At 40.2% G+C, this 15231-nt stretch overlaps 1 protein-coding gene across 1 annotated transcript; it reads right to left on the bottom strand.

Moving 5' to 3' along the window:
* Positions 1–558: 558 nt before the first annotated feature.
* On the bottom strand, positions 559–13910 carry snx18a (sorting nexin 18a). The gene is made up of 2 exons (XM_007563549.2): positions 12158–13910; positions 559–1835 (listed from the first exon to the last, which is right to left on the bottom strand). The coding sequence occupies exons 1-2, from the start codon at positions 13605–13607 to the stop codon at positions 1582–1584; spliced, it is 1704 nt and encodes a 567-aa protein (XP_007563611.1). The 5' UTR covers positions 13608–13910; the 3' UTR covers positions 559–1581.
* Between the last annotated feature and the right edge of the window lie 1321 nt (positions 13911–15231).

The following is a 15231-nucleotide window of genomic DNA, read 5'->3' as shown; positions in this document are numbered from 1 at the left end:
GCCTCCATAGAATTTAAGCCTCTAAGTTCATGCAGCCCTTTGTCAGACCGTTCTGTTTTCTGCTTGTCTGATGCTGGTTTCTGCTTTGCGGTTTCCCCTCTTGCATCTTTTTTAAAGTTTGTTTTCATCATCAAACCATTTACAATGTTATTCTGCCTGTGTTGGGTCTATAAACAGTTTTCAGCAGAGCAAATTTTCTGTATCAAGCACTTTTCCTTATTTCCTTCTCTCCTCGATGGAGGACCACAGGGCTACCTATTGGAGACTTGTTTTTTTGCTTATGTACATGAAACTGAATAATGACAAAATTACTAACATTATTGCTGCTTCAGCTCTTTCCAGAAGTGCTCTAGTGACCAAACTATGAATCATTGTTTCTGATGTATCAAGACGTGTAGGTAGCCATTCATGTCTTCCATTCCATTCAAGCTGTTGCGATGAAGGAATAAATTAATAATTTTTCCACATCTGTAAGAGCAGTGCCAATAAGTCATGCGTTTTTCTATTTCGAAAAAAAAACAAAAAAAAAAAACGACAAAAAACAGGACAAGCTACTAAATGTCTGTGAAGGATAAATTTAATTTGCATCTCTTCTACAATCATAGCTTCATGATACAATCATCATAAAGTTAAAAACATCAGCAATGCTGCTTTTAAAAAGGTCTGCACTATAGAAACTGGTGAGAAACGCTCTACTCCCAGCAGCCTGCGTCCGTTAACGTTGAGCCTTCCGACCAACATTTTGCTGACACAAAAAGAAACATAAGGTGTAAAAAGTGTTTACCATTGTCATCCAAGCTGTTCATGCTGAAACAGGATATTAGTGCTTGCTGTGAGCAGGATTTTAAGAATCTAATCCCAGAACAACTTAGAAAAAGAAATGGCACAATTAGATAACATAGGCTGGGATTTATAGAGTGGAGCCTTGTAAAAACAAATGGATTGTATGTCTGCATCATCAGCACATAAGAGCTGTTAGAAATAAGTAACAAAAAAAAAAAAACTAACAAAAATGACCAGAGAGACAAAGTCAGAAGGCACAGAGAAGCAGCAGTGACAGTCGCTGCTCGGTGAGGAGCCTGTAAACATTCTGTCCTGTTTGTCTGAGAAGAAATATTTCCTGAAGGCAGGCAGTGTGTTGGCCACAGGAGTGTTGCTGCTCCTGGAGAGGCGCCGAGACCAAAAATTGTTTTTAAAAACTGTGCTGCAAGGCTAAAAACTCCTGATATAGGAAGTCTTGTACCAGATGTCTAGGCAACAGTGAAAACAGGCTTCTCTCTCTGCTCTTCGTCTTCCCAAGATTAATCCGTTTATTATTGATCCCTATAAACTCTAGGCAACTGTGTTTGCACTTAAAACTGGCTTAATTTTCTAAAAATACACGTGTAAACGTCCCAGACAAAAGAATGCAAACGGGATTTCGTTTTGTGTCCTCCCCATAAACGTCCCGTCCTGCTCCGACGTCAGCTCCCAGCAGTCTCTGCGAGGTACCGCCCTTTTTCTAGGCAAAACCCCACTGACCAATCACGGGAGCAGCACGGCCGTTTGTCGTCGAGACCCAAAAACGGATCGGCTGATCCGTTACGCGTTGTCATACTTTTGCAGAGCCTCTTCCAGTTTGCCCGTGATCTTCTGGAAGAAGGCGATCTGCTGCTGGAGATGGTGCTGCATCTGGGCTTTGAAGTCTCTCACCCGGATGTGGTGGAAGTGCTGGATCTCAGCCAGCGTGGCGCAGGAGATGATGTTGCAGCGGTCGTTGATGCCGTCTGCCTGCGCCCGGTCCATCTTGCCCTCCTCCACGTGCTTCTGGCTCTCCTTCACCTTGGTCAGGGCTCCTGTTGGGGGATGATGAAAAACACAAACATTTGTATTTCTATGTTTACTTGTTGCTCTTAAAACTAGAAAAAAAAAAAGAAAGAAAGAAGTGAGCTGACTGATCCAACAGATTTAACATTTTTAACGCAAGTGACCAAAAGCTTTTGCTCTAAGCTTCCTGGAAACCAGGCAGAGCCTCATAGCGGTTTATAGTTATAAAATCTGGGGGCCCACACTCAAAACATATAAATGACATGATGTCACCCCGGAGCCCTCAACCTTTTAAGGGACTTTTTGCAGCATTCCTGATGCCAACTACCAGAGTTAAACAAACACACACAGGTTTGCATTTCTGTCCTTATTAGGATATTCTGTAGACGAAATCTATTCACACACATCTGTATATATAATCCTAATAAAATAACTTTGAAATTTGACGAGACGCAAAAAAAAAAAAAAATGCATGGAGTCACCAAATGTTTTACAGAACTACATTTTAGTCATTCTAAAAATGAAACTAAAATTTTACTTCAAGATAAAAATCCAATTAACTGTTATTGCCAATGCAATATAAAAGAGTTTAAATTATTATTGTGGTTAATTTAGTTTTGCAGCTGTACTTCGTGTTTTGCCTTTGCTTCGCCGTTGTGCTTTCTGGCTCATTATTAAGTCTCAAAACCACCAAACAACAGAAAGATACAGTAATTTAACACCTTCCACCAACGCCCTCGGGTTGAACGTCCTGCTACACTTCAGCCCAAGGCATTGGTTGATGAACAGCACATAAAAAGAACACATTCCTCTAAATTAAATAAATAGATTTCTGATATAATGAAGCTACCACATCCACCACCTTTAACTCCTACAAACTTATAGAAACAAACTTTATCTGATATGTCTGTTTGATCCTCTTGAAGAGAAATCAGAGAAGCCATCATCAATATTGTGTAGCTCATTTTCCTACCAGAAAAAGTAAAGTATAAAACTAACAACTGCAAAGGAGCAAAAAAATGTCACCTGTTGTAGCAGCCTGGATAAAAAGTCAGCATGCCATCGTAGAAATGATAATATAGTGTCATATCTCTGTGCTTCCTCTGGCATCATTTTGTTGCCGCTTCCCACAGTATTGACTTTCTCACTGAAGAGTGTCGACTGCATGTCTTGGAAGGGGTTAGTTCTCAGCTTTAGTTCTCACCGTTTTCCAATCCATTCAATTTAAAGTCTCTTGGACTACATTATTATACTTAAAAGGTTTTTTACCCTAGAATTGCTCTGCAGGGAGTAAAAAAATGCCCCGAAATCAACCATAAAAGGATTGATAAATTTAGAAAAGGAAGTGAAAATTGTGAGCATGACACTCATGTCTAGAGACTGAGCAACGTTTGCTCCGAGTGTTCGCACATACTGAACGCTCCTCTCGTCACTGTGGTGGGCTCCTGTGGTCTAAGTGAACCGAGACAAAGGTTTAAAAAACTGCATTTTCACACACCGCCTCAAACTTCCTGCACAACAAGTCTTTAGATAAGAACGTGCAAACACTAAAAAGTTCCTTTCTGCTATTTAAAAAAAAAACATGTTCGTGTGAAACAAGCATCACAGATGAAAACCTACTAGACAGGAATATGACACTACCAAATAAGGCATAAATGTATGACTTATGAACTTTCTTCCTTATTAGAACTTTCCTGACACTCCTAAAACTGTGCAGGTTAAACAGAGAAGGTGTGATTGTGTTTTTAAATGTCTACGCCAATATACATAGTGAAATGTTTGTTCAAAGGGCAAGAGAAGAAACATGAGCTCACTCGGGGGTGGAAGCTGATGTGAAGCAATTTTTAAATAAATAAAAAATGACAGTCAACATAAATTAAGAATAGTTAATGATGACAGTTGAACAGGTTTTCAGAGGAGATTGGCGCCTGTGAGGCATGAAGCGAAATATCTCACATCGTCATGGGATTTTTTTTTTTTTTTTTTGAGTCACCAGGCCTGAGCTGAGACACAGAAGATTCCTGAAACATGACGCCAGAGAATACCTAACACACATACATCACTTTTTCCCCCCCCTTAGAGTTCGCATGCAAGTTCCTGTGTTGTCTGTTTTTTTCCTTCCAGTGCACAAGATTCTAACAAAAGGTAGCATGAACGACAAGCCAAGGACATGAGCACAACAACAGAGGGATGCATGTGCAGAACCAAACTGATAAAAAAGAAACTTTATGGGAAGAAAAATAACTGAGGCTCAGGATGGTGTTAGCACTTTGTAATATGCTGAGCCACATCATGCTGCACACAGCTGCCGCACAACCTGCCAAAAAATACTTTGCGTTTGAGTATCTGTGAACCTTGAGCAACAGAAAAATACTTTAAGCCATCCTGCATCTTAGATGTGGAATCCCGAAACAAAAAGCTTCATTTCTCTTGTTTTTGTTTTGCTGTCATCCATCCGGCAGCTTAAATAAGGAACAGCAAAGAAACCTCAATGTGAAGACTGGTTAAAATCCTGGTCAGATTAAAATAATTTTCAATCTACTCTCTTTGATTTTTGTCACAAGTTTAAGCTAGAATTTGTAATTTACATTTGCTCATCCCAGTCCTAACAAACTGAGGCCCTCTATAAATGGCTCAGCTCATTGCTGAGGTACAGCGGCCGCCCTGTGGGCTCGCTGGACCGACCAAACATCATTCTGAGTGATCAACCCTGGTGATTGTATTCTTTTAATCTTCACATACAGCTGAAACCTGGTTTAAAAACTTGGAATGAACAGCTTTACCCTAAGGCTGAGCATTCTGTTTGACAGATGGGTGAAGCGTTTTCAGCTGCACCTCAAAACACAGCTGATTCTGTCAATCAAATGTAATTCAGGCACAAGTTGGACTAGATTTTGTCTGTTTAATTATGCAACACTGGCAAATATGTCCAAAATAACCCTTAAATGAACCTTTAATTGCAGAACTCACTTTCAATCTATAGCGAAAATACTTCCATTTAAAAATATAAAGATTTTTTTTGCTCTTTTCAGTGTTGCGACACCAAGTATACCTCAAAATGTATAACTTACTTTATGTTTTTAAAAGGGTGCAAAAACTTCTGCATGGCCACCTAATAATTTCTACATATTTTTGACAATTTTGATACCAAGACAAGAACTATAAAAATACTTGTAATGAAAACAAATTCAAAACTCTTATCTTTGACCAGCTGAGCTGCCTTTAATGTTCAACTGTAAAAAAAAAAAAAAAACTCACTTCTGTTCCTTCTCCAAGTTCCTCTTTTACAGTTGGCAGCTGTGTTAGAGATGCAAGCTGCCATTTTTAAGCACATACATTTGCAGACGTTTAACACACAAATGCTGTAGAACTGCATGCAGCGTGCAGATGTGCAGCGCTCCAGACAGGAGTTTGTCCTGATGACTGTTTTGTTAAAAAAGTTCTGTCTGTGGAACGTGAAGGTGGCACAGAGTTCCCTTGCGCAGGGAGCCATTTCAGCCCTTACGTAATCCCCACTTATGCAACGACCTGAGCCAAAGCGGACGAGCCAGCGACGATCCCCGTCTCATCGCTCCACCGCCTCTGGTGGAGCTGCAGAGGACATTCAAATAAGCCGTTATGGTGCCTCAGGTGTTTACACGGCAATGTGAGGCTGACTCAGCAGGATGTACCAGCTTTCTGGTATATCGCCGCTTTCTTTCACTTTCCTTTTTTTTTTTTTATCACTTCCTGTTCTAATATGCCTGATAAGACATGAAATCATTTGCTCAGGGTATTGGAGATCTCTGAGTGAATAAAATGTAGGAAAGACTTTTTCTTGGGTTTTTTTGCCCTAATTAAGACACATGCAAATGCAGCCATATGTTCTAATGTTCCAATTGAAACTTTAAATTAAAATACTAGCTACACAGAAGTACTTTTCATCTTAGCAGCAGTTCTATAGTGTCTTTCGACACCGCCATTTCCAAACTCAATCAATCTTCCTTCCACTTTTTCCACAGCTTAAAATAAAACAGAAATGTCACACCCCAGTGCTGTCAGAGCCTCAAAATGAATTTTTAGACAAAAATGGAGAACTGAAAGGTTTTCCAAAGCCAGTCAATAGCATGAGTTGGCGTTGTCCCCTTAAAGCTGCAGGGTAATGACTAATGGGATCTTTGTGAAGGTGGAGATCAATACTATGACAGCTAAGGTTCTCTTGCAGGAAAGCTCGCATTTCACTTGTGACCAGGACATAAAACATCCTGTCTGATGTTTACGGGTCCACAAAGCTAAAAATGGCCACACTAAAACATTTCTGGAAACATGAATTTGAAGACAGAAAATTGCCTTGGAATCCTGTCGAATATTTCAATTAGATCCAAGTTTCAGCGATTGTTTCCATTAGTCATTGTCGCTGAATCATTCGATCCCCAACAGTTTCTGTTCGACCACTTATGTGGAGGAAATGTATACTTTGGTTTTATGACAAAGGATGTGGCCATGTTTCTCGACTTGTGCACAGATGAGTGTAGCAATAAAACCTCACTGCACAGAACAGCTGAACAATACTTGAGTGGACGTTTGCTTTGCATGTAACTGGCCTACAGATGGGGACCAAGCTACAAACAAACCGCAGTCTATGGCATTCAGAGTTAAAACAGAAACGCACTCGTTTTTTGCAAAGTACTTTATAAGAATCCCAGATATTGAGGCAAGTAGTAAACATGAACTGACTTCAGTGAGTTTGCATGGCCCAAAGTAATCCCATATGTGACCTTCATTGTGGAAACATGTTTGTTTATAACGTCCTAGAAGAGCATGTCTGTCTTTTGCCTCTTCCACATTCCCTATAAATAGAAAGGAATTAACAATGTGTTTCCAGTTGCATAATGGGCCAAACAAGAGAGAATTCATGAATGGGAAAAACAAAGATAAATGAACTGAACTCATAGTAATACGACTAGACCGCCCCACTCGGTGTGAAAAACAAGAGATCAAAGTGTTTTTACAGGCCATTTCCTCCGTGTGGCTCACCTCTCTTTGTCTGCATACTGTCTTTTCCTTCAGTGTATGATGGGATTGTGCCTAAAGAGCAGCTCCCAAAATTTCTCAATCGTAAAAATAAACTTGCTTTAGCACAATAGCCAGTGCAAATAGGATGTACTGCTGTTTTGGTTACATTTGTGATTCTGTGTTTGTAGTCTACGTGGCAAACTTGGCTTGAGTTGACTGGGAAGTTTGTGTATTACTGCAGCCAAAACACAGTCTGTCCTGCTTCCTCTGCACAATCTATTGTGGAGTAAATGGTCCAATTTTTTGCAGGGACCCATCCGACGGAGGTATCCACAGGCTCTGTCATCAGCATAATGCAAAACATAAGGTATTTACTGAGCAGCAGTAGGAAGTAAGAGGAGGAAACAAACTCAGACTGGAGCAAGTTTTGCATGGATTGATTGAGTTTAGAGGACAGAGTGCAAGCCTATGTAGTCCCATGTTTTGCATCACAAAGATTTCACATTTCACCCTGTCACAATGGAATTACTTCAACAGTCGCACATATTGGGAGGTACTGATGTTTAGAAAACCGTCAGTCAAGTTTTACCAGGAGTAACGAGGAGTCGTTACGTTTAAGCTGTGCGTTATTCAGTTGTCTATACAGATAACATCAAATTACTTTTCCAAGCATCTTCTAAAACGTCATGCCAGTGAAGCAGAACATTCTTCTCACACAAACTCTCTTGGTTAAATTGGACGTATACCAAGACCCTCTACTGCTACAACTGTAGCTTAATATTCTATACATTCTCACTAGGGATGCACCGATCGATCAGCCACAATTCCCTTAATTTTGAGTGATAGACAATTGATTGATACTTATATGTGAAACCGCTGTTATCCACTAATCTTGCGTATCGGTCTATGTCCTCAAAGGTTTGAAAATCAGCCACTGTCCTCTCTTGCTAGGCTGTGAGAGGCAAGTGGCTGACAGACCCACCCATTCGGTCATGTCTGCATGTGCTCAGCTAACAATAGTGACCCCACAGTAGCCAACTTAGCAACTTTGTCGAATTCTGCAAACATTACTACCACTGTCATATGTCCGTACAAATACCACAAGACTAATTCCCTCCCCCAGTCACATCACATGCACAAACGACAAAAGATTGAAATGAACATTGGTTATTAACATCAGCACAGTTTTATCTAAGGGATATGACACCAATGCATTCAAAAAATGCCAACATTGTGTGCTGTCAATACTTAAACAGATATATCCTGCATTACAAATAAAAAAAGAACTATAGTGGCATACCACAAGGACCAGATTTGGGTCACTGTGGTGTTTATCTATGATAACTTTTCACATTACATTGCCACCAGTCTAATCCGAAATATATTGGCATTGGAACTAAAATCAATAGAAATAAAAATAAAAAAAAATAGTCCAACTCGTATTTGTTTATATCCCATTGTAGCAAAAAAAAAAAAAAAAGACATGTTACTACCAAACTATATTGTTGCTCATAAAGCAATCCAGCCAGTTTAACCTCCTGAGAAAAGGACTGGTTTGATTTGAAGTTGTAAGTTTTTCTGTTTGATTTTTATGTGGAAGTATGAAGAGATGATGACATCAACTACATTTAAAAAAAATAACAGCACTCCGCCTGCGGACTGTGGAACACGTCGAGATGGTGGAATATAGGCTATCCTTCTTAACTTAAAGAAACCCTTTAAGTATGGTAATAAATAGATTCTTAGTGCAAGGTTGTGTACTTTTTTTCCATTTAAATAATTAGAAAGGTAAAACATTCCTTCCTTACATAAAACTAAACATCCACAAAGATGGGACATCAAATTATTTTTAGAGTAATTTAGTAATTGAGTAATTAAAAACGAGTGTGATTTGTTCTCACACTTACATTCTATTAAAGAAAGCTGCAAAGGTCAAATATTATTCAGAGAATTTTGTTCTTGATTTAGTAGTAGTAATAGTAGAAGGTAAAAATGTTTTGCTTGGCAACAGATTACAACTCACGCTTAAATTCTGAATATTTTAAGCAGTTTAAATCCTAAGCATTGAATAACACTCCCATGAATCTTTTATACGAAAATCTATCACAAAGATAGGCAGATTAATGTAAAAGGATATAATTAATCTTTAATCTATCTTACAAACTTTCTCCTCAAAACTTTTTAATTAACTTTAAATGGTAATTAAGTATGAGACGATCTCTCATCATTATTCTGGAGATAAACAGCTGGTACCATGAAATGGCTGTAAAGGAGGTAAAAGGGCAGAAAGGACTCAGAATACTTTGGGGAATCATTGAGTTCCTCTTTGCTAACAGTGAAAGATAAATTCTTTGAGCTCATTTCCATTCCAGGTGAATGGATTGGAAATTGTGGTAAATATTAGGCTGCTACTTCCTACTACGTTGCACGCTTTCTGTAAATAAGGACTTATTTTTAGAGATATGCCTCGAAAGATTTTAACAATAGGAGAGTGCCCATGAGCAATCAGTACATATTAAGAATACATGTGTTTACATCTCAATTTTTTGCTTCAAAAATAGAAAACAGTGGTTACTGGATTATCAAACACTTGGGTCAAACGTTTTGGGTGTCCTCACAATGAATCTCTGAAATTGTGGGCCATTTTCTCCTGACAGAACTGGTTTAACTGAGTCAGGTTTGTGGGATGCCTCCCTCTTACACACCTTCTGAGCTCTGCCCACATATTTTTTTTTTTTTTTTAAATGGGACTGAGCTCAGAGCTTTGTGATGCTCCAAAACACCGACTTTACTGTCCTTAACTCCCTTTGTAATTAATGTATAGGTACGATTAGGCTCACTGTCCTTCTAAAAGAACCATTAATGCCTAAGCTTTAGCTTCCTCCCTCATGCCTTGAGATGTTTCTTCATCATTAGGCCATAATCTTTTCTTTTAATATTTCCCTTACGTAATGGCTTCTTCTCCACTGAGTGGAATTTCAGGCCAAGACAGCAAGAAACTGCTGAACGTGTTTGGATCATAACACGTTTAGCAGTTTCAGTCAGCATCTACATAATTTATTTTGCCTCTCTTCTGGGCTTGACATGGACAATTTGAGGCAAAGCAAATCTCTAGAACACTGAGCCTTTCTCCATCCAGGATGTTATGATGGCTGGACATGTCCATGCTGTTTATACTTAATTTAATAGTTCGAACAGATGAACTGGAACCTTCAGTTGTATAGCATCTAAAAAAAAACAACAACAAAAAAAACCCAAAATTGTACCCGAGGATGAACCAAACTGTTCAGGGTCCACAGTCCTCTTCTTGGAAATCTTGTCCGATTTTCCCAGAAAAACTTCTGACTTTAAAAGAAGTGACATGAGTCTCAAAAAAAATAGAACACGTATATGTGCGTGTCTGCTTTACACGCTTCTGCATTTTTAAAAAGCTTCAATAAAAATAATGTCCGTAGCAGTGTTGGTATTTTCTCTTTTCTAAGAAGGAAGCAGGTGTTAGATGGATTATTAATACTTCTGCTGTGCCAACTATTGTCCTTCTAAACTTCACCTCAAATCATGGCTGACACTTTGACACGTTGTGTTAAAAAAAATGAAACAGTTGGTGACACTTAGAAGGACAGCGCCCCAAGTCAGTCTGAAGTTTAAGTGCAGAAAACAATCACTTGTGAAGGATAAACCTGCAAATATACCTGCAACATGTAAAATGACATTTTCTCTATGTCAATATGCCACCGCCAGTCACAGAACATTAAGCACAGGTAAATAACTACCCTGTTCATGCAGCAGGTGAGTCAAACAGGAGCAGCAGCAGATGCATGTTAACAAGTCTTCAAGTGCAAACAACTTCTGTTTATTCTGGGAACTGAACTAAGTTCTATTGCTGACTTGTGTGAATGTCATGTCAGACTAGAAGTTATTTGTTTATCCAAATCTGACCACAAGAGACGCTTAAAGTGAAATGATTACTCATTTGCAAATCATTTATAAGTGGAATAAGACAGTGGTGTAATGATACAATAAAGGTAAAGTACAAACGTAACTATATTAGCTAGATTAACAGTAACATGTAATATTTTATTTTAATTTTACATCAGCAATAGATCTGACCACATAAGGTTGACCATGTTATTCTTGAAATTGGGATGCATAACTGGTCAAAAATAACCCTGAGATTTTTTTGTTGTTGAAAAATATAGAGCAATGACAACATTAATTTCCTATCAATGTGTTTGAAAAGGTGAAAATATGTTCTGTTAAATGTGCTTCTTGTTGTCTGACTGTGGTTGGAAAGTTGTTGGGGTTGATAATGTAGGCTAGCCCACACTGGACTTTGCTAAATAAGGACAGGCCACATGGAATTAAAAAGTCAAGACTTCAAAGTGTTCTTTTTGGGTTAGCAAAAAGAACACTTTTGCTCTTCTATGGCTATCAACTTGTCATAACAAGCCATATCAGTTGTTTAGAAGTCAGTTGTTTAGAGAGCATTTGTGTCAAACTCAAGGCTGTGGGCCAAATCTGGCCCTCCATGGACATTTCTGTGGCATTTATTATTTTATCAGTCAAAGCAAATAAACGTTCATTTGTATAGTGCCACATTAACGTGAAAAGATGTTAAATCTTATTTAAAACTCCTTGATTTGAGGGATAGTGCTGATATAAAGCAAGGTTTCTGACTTGAGTTTTGATTCTCCTCACAATTTTAGTTAAGTACGAGTAGTAAATCTGCTGCCAAGAACAAATGTCTATTTCTCTGAGCTACTGTGCTGTTGATGCTAATATGACAAGAACTGCATTTGGTATAGGAAAAAAGCTTTACAAATAGTTAGGCAGGTGATGACTCATTTGTGAACCAAAGTGGGAAACTGACCACTGCAGCTTTAGTGTCAGATTAAGACTACATATGATAAGTTTTAAACAATGCAAAGAAAAGGACTGAAAATATATTTTGTTATTGAAATGAATAATTTCAGCCCTTTAGAAGGGCTTTTTAAATTCAGAAAGATATATCTGTTCTGTTTTATGAATTTCATTAGAAATGAATAAAGGGTTTTGAAACTCCAGGATGGCATTAGTGACTCTTTTAATGTAATGTCTTTTCAGACTTTCAAATACAAAACCCCGAAGCACATTAAACAAAACCACTCCTACTTTCTACAAGTTAAACCTGCTTAACTGCCCTTTCAACATAGGGTGATGTGTTCATATGTAATTTTGCAGTTGTAAGTTTATCACATAAACACTGATACAAGAACAGACAGCTACCATTTTGGGGGAAGCTCCTTAAAGCATTATTTCATTTCAAAGGATTCACTGAGTGAGAAGTTTGTAAAATGCCTCAGTGTAGTTGGTTTACCTTTTTGGACATGGATGACATCTGGAAAGTTTGCCAGGTGACCTTGGTAAAGAGCTAACAAATCCATAACTGGGTCCAGATCTTTGCTGGGCTGTTCATAAAAATACTCTCCAATCGCTTCGTAGGCATCTCCAGTGAAGGAGATGGCGTGGTTGAGTCCTGACGAATATGTCTGCTGGTCCATTTCAAAGGCCTGGCTCAGAGCCTTAAATGACATCCCCACCTTCTGGTACTCCTTCTTAAATCCACCCATCTGCTTGCGAGCAAACTCATTAACGGTGGCGTTGAGCTGCATGGTGCTGTCGTCCATCCTCTTGGTGAAGGTCTTGAACCCGTCAATTTTGCTCTCCACCTCCTGGAAGTCGAGGGGAGCCGGTGGAGTGCTGATGGTGAGGAAGAAGTTGGCTCCCACTAGCTCGTCTTTCTCAGCCTTCCTCTTCCCCTGCTTCCAGGCCTTCTCGTCTGTGCAGGTCAGGAAGTGCTGGAAGACGTCACACTTGGACAGGACAGGGTGGCTGGTCATGTGGTTCATCCACCATATGAGACCCTTCCTCCTCTTCGAGATGAAGTCCTCCTCGAAGCGGCCTGTGGCCTGCTTCTCTGGGAGGTGTGGCACGGAGATGACTGGGAACTTCTCCGCCAGGCGAGCGTAGAGCCAGTCGAAGTGCTTGTACCGCCTGCTCACAGGGTTCTGGGTGTGCGTGGGAGTCAGCTTGTAGGAGATGTAGCTCTTCATCCCTTTGAACTTGGTCTGCTTGGTGGGATCGTCAATGGTGCAGGAGAAGGGGTAAGGATTCTCCTGCCACTCCGGACCATGCTGACCCATCACCACACACAGCTTGTCCCCATCCTTCACAAAGCCTGACGCCTCTCCGAGCACAAACGCCTCTCCTCCTGACTTCACAAAGGTAGAGAACCTGTTCAGGTTCCTGCCCACTGTGGCTGAGCTCTTCACCTGCGCTGCATTCCCTCTTGGACTAATGTGTGTTGTCATTCTGTATGTGGAGCCCTCGGAGTCCTGGTACCTTCCTCCCACATTCCCTGGCTCATCTGCTACAGTGGAGTTGTCATCCCAGTCATCATCCCAGTCATCATCGCTGCCTTGGATGTGGTGTTTGTTGTTGTGATGCTCTTGTATCGGCGCCGTGTATGCGGTTAACCCTACTGGAGGAGGCTTAGAGAAGTTCTGGAGTTTGTCAAAGCCTCCAGCTGGGATATTAGAGTACCGAGGCTCTGCGTTGATGTTGTAGCTGTTCAGCGCAGCCTCGCTCCTCAGGATCTCCACGTACGAGGCGGGTACCAGTCCTCTGTCCCCTTTGCTGTTGGTGCCCTCCAGCCAGCCATCAATGTCCTGCTCGCAGATCAAAGTTAGGATTTCGCTCTCCTTCACCGACAGCTCCCCCGGGTTTTCAGAGTTGAAGTCGTAGATCACTCTGGCTTGGAGCGCCATGGCTCACACGGCAGCTGGAAGCGGGACAGCGGGATCACTTACGGCTGCCGTCCGGGGCAGGAGGGGAACACAACAGTCAACCCACCTCCCCAAATATATGTCTTTAAAATCCTCCCCAAGCTCAACGTTGAAGCTTTAAACTGCCTTTCTGCCTCCCCTCGACTCCAACCTGATTGGAAGCGGCGGTGTTTTAAATCCAGCGGTCGCAGCCTGTGAACACGGACCGATCTGCGCTGCGCTGCAGCCTCCCTCCTGCTCCGACCGACACTTCATCTGCCTTTAAGCGCTGCGCAGCAATCCGACGGAGACCAGGCGAGACCAGTCGAGGGCGGAGCAACGACAACATGCAGCAGCTGCAGACAATATGAATCAAACCTTCCTGCACTGCTTCTGTTGGGTGTTTCAAACCTCCCAAACCCAAATAAATATTGGGTATAATATAATAAGCATAATGAAATTAATCTGAAGGAATTCACAAGGGAAGTAATTTAAACGAATCTGTTCATGTTAAACCTCCCAAACCCACCACCCCGTGGCTAGAACTGCTTAATTAGAAATGCTAAATCCTAATGCAGGGAAATAATAACGAAACGCTGTCATTTTTCTGTTACGACCTCTCTCATTTAAACATGAATATATGTTGATTTTAATTTGACAAATCTTACTATAACGTCAAACCTCATAACTTCTGCCAAAACTTTCTCGTTTTAGCATGATATGACTACTTGTTGAATTAATATTAAAACAGGGGATTGCTGTGCTCAACCACAATTGGACTTGGACAGTCGATCGCTGGTATCTTCTGGTTCCTTTCTTCTACGACTCTTTTAATTAAAACTATAGTAAAGAAATAATTTGGTAAGTCTGTTAGGTCTCACTTCAGCTGGATATGACACATTTTTTTTCTTTTTCAATCTTGAGTTCAAGAGTGCAGTCAGTCAAATAATGACTAGTTGATGTATTTGATTTAACCAAGGCGCTAGCTAACTTGGATTGTTCCCAAACTTGTGTCATCATTCATCAGTTCAAAGGAATGACAGACATCACAATGGCAAAGCAATTTTTCATTCATCTATCCATTAGTGCAGTCAGGTGAGTTGCTGACTCAGCTCACTGAAGGGCGCTCAAAGTCTATTTTTAAGTATTTTACAATTACAAAAATGAGTCAGGAGTCATCCTTCTAAAAATACACTTTTCATTCAATCAAGACAGACGTAAATCTCATCTGTGTGGGGATTTTAGAGTGGAATTTCCATACTCCTCTCACATGGAACAGTGAGGGGGTTTTTCTCTCAGTATTGCATTTTCCTTTCCATCCACTGGAACACTGTCATGTTATTTGACAGCTTGTTAATGACTGTAAGAGTGAGTGTGTATGTGCAAAGTTAACTGTGTCCATTGTTTCTGTGTTGTCTATGTAATGGACCAGGACTTCTGTTTCACAGTGCAATTGCTAATTTTTCCTTCTACAACATAAACAGAGTAACTCCGTTAGGAAATCATGCTAATTGAATGGAATAGCTTAGACCTCGAAACAACCAGATGTGTTTCACTTTGGTAAGTGCTTCCCCCTAGTGGATACTTTTATTCATGGCAAAATTGGAAGTCTTATAAAGTATTGTTG

This window comes from Poecilia formosa, unplaced genomic scaffold (genome assembly GCF_000485575.1).
Source record: "Poecilia formosa unplaced genomic scaffold, Poecilia_formosa-5.1.2 Scaffold148, whole genome shotgun sequence".
NCBI lineage: Eukaryota > Metazoa > Chordata > Actinopteri > Cyprinodontiformes > Poeciliidae > Poecilia > Poecilia formosa.
The sequence above is the reverse complement of the archived record's forward strand: the minus strand, read 5'-3'. Positions and strand labels throughout refer to the sequence as shown.

What these genes read in the sequence shown, in the direction of transcription:
- snx18a (XM_007563549.2), bottom strand. Translation starts at nt 13,607, where the DNA reads ATGGCGCTCCAAGCCAGAGTGATCTACGACTTCAACTCTGAAAACCCG. An exon ending in TGTCATCCATGTCCAAAAAG is followed by an intron (nt 1,836 to 12,157) that starts GTAAACCAACTA and finishes ATCCCCCAACAG; the next exon opens with GAGCCCTGACCAAGGTGAAG.